Genomic DNA, 8,255 nt, shown 5'->3' on the forward strand with positions numbered 1-8,255 from the left:
TATACAGTATTTGGTACAAATTAAATGAAGGTAGACACAAGATATAACAAACGTCACACTGAATAAAATGTATTTAATGCAGTCAATGTCTTTTCCTAAAGAATAACTTCAGATGGCATTCAGGAAAGCCCTGGGGAAAGAAAAAGCTGGAGTGTAACAATGTAACAAAATAACTTGCATCTTAATGAACATATGCTGTTAAAGAACTTTATTTTTTATTTTTTTTCCAGTGCTGGAAGGGCATGATATATAATGTCAATCCAATCACTGACGGATGTTAAATGGCTTCAATTATCCATACACCTGAAGAGTCACATTTGACAGTAGCGAGCTGCACTTAACCAATCACTGACCCCGATTATGCACACAACCATTGTATGTGGTTTTTATATTGCCACATTCCCCACCATGGCTCTTAAAGTCATTACCTGCCCAGTCTAGGCCTATTTAGCATGCTGAGGGGAAAAGAAACAAGCGCAAAAAAATGTGAATTTAAAAGGATACGATATAGTCCATAAATGGTTTTCTTTGATGGGTGCCGCACCAGATAACAAATGGGTTAGTTCTGAGCCACTTGAGTAGTTGAAAAAGAGGGGTTCCAATGCGCACAGTCTCATAAAGGTATATAGCAAAAAGAAAGAGAGGCACACAAGTGTAATATTGTATACAATGGAGCTGTCAGTGCAGACCGGGAGAAAGAATCCCGACTGCGGCATTTGTTGGAGTGGTACTACACAGACAACTTTATTTCTGTTATCGTGCGCACTTATGGCGGATGTCTAGTGAGGAAAAAAAAAACGGATTTCACAGACTGCGCCATATAGACACATAACCTGGTACCAGTGACGCTGTACAAACATTACGAGCCCTATTGTTGGAGACGGTGCTTTGTCGGAGGTGTCCTGCTCACGGAGAACCTACAAACATCAGTGTGGTTAAACTTAGTAACCGAAATGCCCGATTGACTTTATAAAATGTGAGTGTATTACCTCTTTTTGCTCAAAGTGTATTATACAATATTACACTTGTGTGCCTCTCTTTTGATACATATACCTTGATGAGACTATTTAGCATGCTGTCTGGTGTGGACAAATGATACCACGGACTCAATTGACCAGTTCATGGTATGTGTTACCTGGTCATCTCATCATTTAACCAAAGTGAGGCCTGTTTTGAGCTTTCACCCCCAAATTCAAACCAACACCATTTTGCAGGTGGCAGTCTTTCCTAGTAAGGAAAATTACCTATTGGCGTATAAGTCTAGGATGTGTGCGCGCATGCGGCTTTTTGGTTTTTATTGTAACAAAATTCCAAGGTGTGTTTATTTATTTTTTTTGGCACAATGTACAGCCCTCTATGGGGCAGGCCCCAGTCGCTTTTTGTCGTGGCGCTGTGGCTTAGCATTGGTCATGGCAACGGTTCAGCCAATGAGGGCAAGCCAGCCGTGTGATGTCATGGCCACACACCACCGTCGGATCTCCTGCGCTTCACTGGAAGCACAGACCACAGGTCATGGCTCAAACTGGCGCACGCGCCGCCAGCCCCTCCGGCACGCGCAGTGACTGGGGCCTTGCGTTGGCTGGGGCAGGGTGTGATTTCCTCTGATTGCTCCCTTTTGTGTGACTTTGGTGTTTTAACGAGAATTTGAAAAGGCAAAACCTTCCCCTGTCCCACCGCTCCCTAACCTTTAGTCACTAATGACATACGTGTGAAAAACGCTTAACAAAAAATCACCCCCCCCGCCCCCCTCCTCCGAAAATAATTTTGTGCTTAATTTTTAAATACAGTCAAATATTTACTTTAGCGTAGTTATATATTTATTTATTTTTGTTATTTTAAGGAAGTCTATTAGATTGGTAAATTTGCTAAATGTTTCTTGTTGGCTACCAGGGATTGCACTTTTAGACACCAGGCAATTGGGTTTTACACACACTATAGAGCCTGACGTGGAGGTAAACTAAGTGCTGAGCGCTGAGGCTGTGCCAGAGGCACCTGAAACCGATGCTGAGCCCAAGCTAGGTGAGCGCGTAGCGTCACGCGGGCCTACTGCAGAGGCGATCAGTGGCCTAGGGATCTGGAGGAGACGCAACGGGGAGGCATGCCCGTGACATTACGTGAGCAGTCCGCCTTCATTGGCTGAACCACTCACGTGACCTGGCCGTCGCGTGACACAAATTGTGTGTACTCGCAATCGCACGACCTTTTGTTTGCGCCACGGTTGCGCAAAGCATGGACACGACCTAACTGAGCGAGAGATTCAAAAGTGCTTTGTGCTACGGGTCTGAGTTGCTGGAGATGCAGTGACCCCCCCCCCCCGTATGCCCCTGTTTTAGTGAGTATTACTCTGATTTGTGATTGCAGTCTCCAGCTGGAATAAATCCTCTAAGCCGCCTTTGGTGCCTTGATCCTGATTATTCTGGTCTTCCATCAATACACATTAATTTCCAACAAACCCCTAGCAGTGATCCACAGGAATAAGAAGTGATCCACGGGAATAAGAAAACTATCACCAACTTTCCAATTTACAAATGGGAATGAACCTGTTTCCCCTGAACATCCTCTCCTGTAATTAACGGACTTACCATATTATTTCTGGTAGTCTGGGATCCTTATAAATGAACTTGTGTTTGTATCCCAGTTCTGCGGGGAATAAAACCAGCTTAACATGGTCTCTGGACTTGGGTGAGTTTAAGGCCACTTCGTGTAGCTGTGGGAAGATGGAAGGTGAAGGAGTTCAAATATCATCCCAACCTGTACAGCTTTGCCTCTTCTCCTGTAACTATGCATTGTTCCATCACGCTTTCAGCTCACGGTGCCACAATGTCACACATTGGACTTGAGTTGCTAATTAGTACAAACTTTTTCGGATGCTGTGACCTCATTAACCCCGGCCTGTAGCCCATTCCTGACTCTTCTGTTTGTTAATCTAAGCTTGGCAAAGGGATGTTCACCGGCAGAATTTTTTTTTATAGTGCAGTTAAATGGCATTTTAGCATTGGAGGTAGGAGAAATATGGCTAGCGGCCTAATCATAAAAAGTAGGTACAGATACGTCTGACTTAAACCAGTGCCCAAAGAATACTGTATACAAGCTATTGTGTTATTGTGTTGGAGTTTATGCCATCGGAACTGCTACAGCCAGAAAGATGTTCATATTAACAGCAAATACAAAAATTACTTGTGAGCAACCCTGCCTTTCCCATTATCTCTTAGCATACAGTGCTTCCACAGGAGCTAGGGATTCTGGGTAATGACATGCAAATGAGCACTCTGTCACCTTTTGCCTCAAATACATTTTAAAATGCACCCCCATAAGCCTTTGCCTGCCGCATTAATAACACAGCTTTTCAGCACAGCCTAGGGTAAAGCATTGCCCAGCCAGTAACCCTGTTAATAGTAAACCTACTGTATTACCAGCAGCGCCCACAGAAAGAGTAGCTACCTCTTACTTTCTACTAAACAATCGTGTGAAAAAGATTAATTGGAGCTTAAAAGATTAATTAGGTAAAACTAATCAGCACTATTTTTAATTTAAGAGCCTCAACAGTTCTACTTTATTGGGCTGCTAACAAATCTTGCAGAGACGCATCTGCCGTTTACTTGGCAGCCAAGATTAATACGTACCTTTTGGGCCATTGATGAAGGCACAACATAGTCATCTTCTGCATGCAGGATCAGCAGGGGATTGAGCAGGACTTTAACACTACAGGTGGGGGAAATACATTCTACTTTAGGGTATATCAGCCTGCTGTCTCTTTACAAATGTGTTATTCACAAACTAGGATTCTTTTCCTAAACTGACATTACAATACTGCAGTATATCACTGTTCTGTATGTCTAAAGTGAATTGAATAACATGTTACAGATAAGTTGCGGTAAATAAGTAGCGGCTGAAGAAAAAAAAAGCGTCCCGCACCCAATTTTCAGCACCCAGGGGGGCAGCAACTAATTTTAGTTCTAAGCCAGCACCAAAGGGGTTAAGGTACATTTAATTTAGCACCAATGTTAATCTTAAAACATGGCTATGCATTATATAAAAATGTAGACCAGGTGTGGCCAACTCCAGTCCCCAAGAGCTACCAACCGGTTCAGCTTTTAAGTATATCCCTGCTTCAGCACGAGCGGCTCACTGTCTGAGCTACCTGTGCTGAAGCAGGGACAGCCGGAAAACCTGAACCGGTTGATAGCTCTCGAAGACTGGAGTTGGCCACACCTGGGGTTAGACCCTGTGTGACACTTGGAAGACAAATGGTACATACGTACTTTTCATCATTGGGAAACACACAATTGGCCAGCCCCATGGTATCTAGGAAAAAATACTCAAATCCGGGGAAAAGGTGGTAGATCTGTTAAAATCAAACACAAAAATTTTCAGAATAATAAGATATTAAGATATTACTAAACTATAATTGTGATTCTAAACATGTATTCATTAGAACCCAATGTATTTGCCGCTTTGCTTATTGACGTTCAAATTAGTTACTGGAGGAAATGATTGAGTGAATGTTCTCTATAGCAGGGGTTCTAAACTCCAGTCCTGAAGACCTGCCCAACAGGTCCGGTTTAGGATATCCCAGCTTCAGCACATGTGGCTCTATCATTGACTCAGTCAAAGACCTGCGCTGAAGCAGGGATATCCTTGAACCCCTTCCCCCCTTCATTCTGTTTTTCTCTACATGGATAAGAAGCAGGGGGGCCTGGAGCAAAAACATGTAATGATCAGCTCTGGGGACTCCCTGGTTTCTGAGTTACTTACTAAACAAGAGATATTGTTGCACACCAATGAAGAACCAAATGCTTCTATTCACCGATGTTCCTGGTTCAGGGAATCCCTGTCTGCTCTCCACCCGCAGCAATCAGATAGGAAGCAGGGCACAACGGATTTCTGCAGAAAAGCTATTTAATGGGCCAATGTGATGTTTCGGCAGACGCTGCTGCCTTTCCCACGTTTTGGCCGGCACTTGAGCATGGCAGCCATGTCTGCCGAAACGTCACGTCGTTACATTCGCCCATTAAATAGCTTTTTTGCAGAAATCCGTTGTGCCCTGCTTCTTATCCGATTTGTGAGTTACTTACCCCACTGAATGTAGCACCGGTACGCCCCCTCCAGGGGAATCCACATGGATTTTTAAATCTCCTGCACCTCACAGTCCAATAGAAAGCTGCTTATTATTGGCCCGCATGACGCAGGGGATTTAAATAACCAGGAAGTACCGGCGGCTCTTTTCCTGGGAACCAGTGGGTCCCCCACGGCTGAAATTAACATGCTTGACATCCACTTAAAAAAAAGAGGGGGGCCCCTCTGAACCCCAGCCCACATTGCCCCTCCCGGACCCTGGTGTGGACTGAGTTGACGAAAAGAGGCACACCCCTGCGAGGACGTCTCGATCCCGACCTCGCTGAAGCTTGATCATATGTCCTTCCCCCCCCTCCCCCCCCCCCCCCGAGTCACATCATCCTCTGTTCAGGTATTTGTGTATACAAAGTATCATACTTAGACCTGTTTTGTGGAGGAGTCCCCCCCTTTCTTTTCTGTACCCCTCCTCCCATATATTTATTTTTTAATAAATAAAATGTAAGTTGCAAATTTGTTTTAAAAAGAGGGGATTCAGAAAGAGAACTGCTCCTTTAAGAAACAAACCCCCCTATTTAATATAGTCAGGAGCATTGTAATGCACAGGTAATGATGCTTTCAATTCTGTTGACTTGAATAGAAGTTGATGCATTGGTACATCTCACTTCTTACCATACTGTGTAGGGTGTGTATGGTAAGAAGTGCGGTAACAACCTTGAGTCTTTCATGTATAACGTCAGCATTGTACATTATGTGGTGGTGGTGGATGATTTTGATAAAATTATTTAACGTCTCTGTAGTGATCGCTGTGTATAATGCACTATGTTACTCGAATTCACTATTAAGCTGGCTACGTACTTTTCCAAAGGGGTGATAAGCTCCAGCTTCCCGGAGGTTGGTGTAAGGTGCTTCCAGTATAACCGCGTCAACTGCGTTCCCTTAATATAGAGGAAAATCACGATTCATACATTTATACTCTTCTTAGCGATGAACTCTTCATATGCCACTTCAAATCATTTTAATCTTGTCTGTAACTGTTACATGCACCCATAATCGTATGTTATCTCCAACTGTCCTGAAATGTCTGCACATTTAATATATAACCTCCTCTGGATCAATACACTGTAAATACAAATATAGGCTAAGTATCTGTCGTCTAAATTTAGCATAGGTTGAACTTGATGGATGTGCATCTTTTTTCAACCTCATCTACTATGTAACTATACAACTACTATATAACTTCTGTTCATTTAATGTAATTATGTATTGTCACTATAACTCACAGGACATACTTGAAAACAGGAGTTAACTCAATGTTTTTGTCCTGGTAAAACATTTTATAACTAAATAATATAAATAAATGTCTGCAGCACTGAACAAATTCCAATGGAAATCCTTTGACACCGCTGTGACATCATGTTTACCGCTGTGACATCATGTTCACCGCTGTGACATCATGTTCTTTGACTTAAGTTTGGATTGCTTTTTCAAATGTAGATTCGATTATAAAAGACCTTCCAATGGTAACAGAAGGAGAAGCAGAAATTCCCTTAGGGCTTTTACCTTATTACCTCCCCTAGATAGAGGTGGGCAAAACTGGCAAATGCCTTCGCAAAATGCCCCGCCGATTTGTTTCCTACATTCGATTCTTATTAAAATGTGGTTTCTCCAGTCCTCGAAGGGTGAATAATATCACCACATTTGCCAGCTTCCGTTTGAGAGCTATCCTCTCACCATGAATCTACTGTGGTGATATTAGAGAGTTTAGCACTTTAGCATATCCAATGACATTGCAATGCACATTGACCTAATGCAGGGGTCCTCAACCCCAGTCCTCAATACCCCCCTATCCCCCCAAAAGGTCATGTTTTCAGGATATCCCTGCTTCAGCACAGGTGGCTCAATCAATGGCTCAGTCGAAGACTGCCGTGCCCACAACTTGCCTCATCTCTCCTCTCAGTTCTGCCTTCAGCACAGGTGGCTCAGACGAAGACTGCACCACCTGTGCTGAAGCAGGGATAGCCTAAAAAACTGACCTGTTGGGGGGGTCTTGAGGAGTGGAGTTGAGCATCACTGCCCTGTGAGATCCTTGACTTTATAGCTTCTACTAACTTGGGGTTGGAAACCCCCGACTAATGCTCCGCGAATCGCTGGCGAATTGTCACCGAGCCGCTGATTTTTTTGCGGACTAAAAAAAGGCCAAAACTTTGGACCTAATGAGAAATGCTGGCACAACTCGGTCCCCAATATACTAGGACTGGTACTTTAACTTAAAGCTCAATCCAAGAGCTTTGTTTTCCTTTCTTTACACAGACTGAAGCAGGGGGTCTCCGAGCTGAACCGTGTTAATTTCAGCTCTGGGGACCCCTGCTCCCGTTAATACAGCGGGAGTTTGAAACACCGCCATTACGTGATCCCAGCTAACTAGAGCGGCTACCAGCACCCCATACAGAAGTCTGCATCTCCGGAGGCAGGGGGTCCCGAGCTGAATTAATGGGTTCAACCTACGGAGACCCCCTGATTCAATCCAAAAGCCCTTAGATTGCTTCTTTAAACGTAACATTTAATTATGTGTCTATATATAATCAAAACATAAATAGATGATACCGTTCTGTGGCTAACGAAATGCTTTTATTGTGTGAGCTCTTCGTTAGCCACAGAACGGTATCATCTATTTATTTTTGATTCTTGAAGCTCGGCTAACACGGTACTGACACACACACACACACACACACACACACACACACCACACACACACACACACACACACACACACACACACACACACACACACACACACACACACACACACACACACACACACACACACACAAATTTTGACTCACCTCTTTCCTGTAATTTTCTGGCTGCGTTTGTGGCCACTCTGTGGCCACTCTGTATATTTAAAAAACACATGTTTAATACTTCTGGGAAACAGCAGCACAAGTCATACAGACCAGCCTAGGCTGCGTCACTGTAATACTGTCCCAATCGCCTTGAAGCTATGAAAGGGAAGAATGACCCACCCCTGGCACACCTTCAATATAAGATTTATTTAAAGGACTAATCCAAGCTGGTTTTTATTGTTGTTATTTTTTTTTACATAGGATTGAAGCAGGGGGTGTCCTGAGCTGAACCCCGTTCATTCAGCTCCGGGGACCCGCTGCTTCCAGAGATACTTA

At 43.7% G+C, this 8,255-nt stretch overlaps 1 protein-coding gene across 1 annotated transcript in view; it reads right to left on the reverse strand.

Annotated features, from left to right (window-relative positions):
• Positions 1-53: 53 nt before the first annotated feature.
• ABHD12B (abhydrolase domain containing 12B) overlaps positions 54-8,255 on the reverse strand; it is a 33,277-nt gene continuing 25,075 nt past the window's right edge. The window contains exons 7-12 of the mRNA XM_075615383.1: positions 7,920-7,968; positions 5,932-6,011; positions 4,263-4,345; positions 3,624-3,702; positions 2,583-2,707; positions 54-130 (exon numbers count right to left, since the gene is read on the reverse strand). Of these exons, the coding sequence (XP_075471498.1) occupies positions 109-130; positions 2,583-2,707; positions 3,624-3,702; positions 4,263-4,345; positions 5,932-6,011; positions 7,920-7,968 (438 nt within the window). The 3' untranslated portion in view covers positions 54-108. The remainder of the gene's footprint in view (positions 131-2,582; positions 2,708-3,623; positions 3,703-4,262; positions 4,346-5,931; positions 6,012-7,919; positions 7,969-8,255) is intronic.

This window comes from Ascaphus truei, chromosome 9 (genome assembly GCF_040206685.1).
Source record: "Ascaphus truei isolate aAscTru1 chromosome 9, aAscTru1.hap1, whole genome shotgun sequence".
Lineage (NCBI taxonomy): Eukaryota > Metazoa > Chordata > Amphibia > Anura > Ascaphidae > Ascaphus > Ascaphus truei.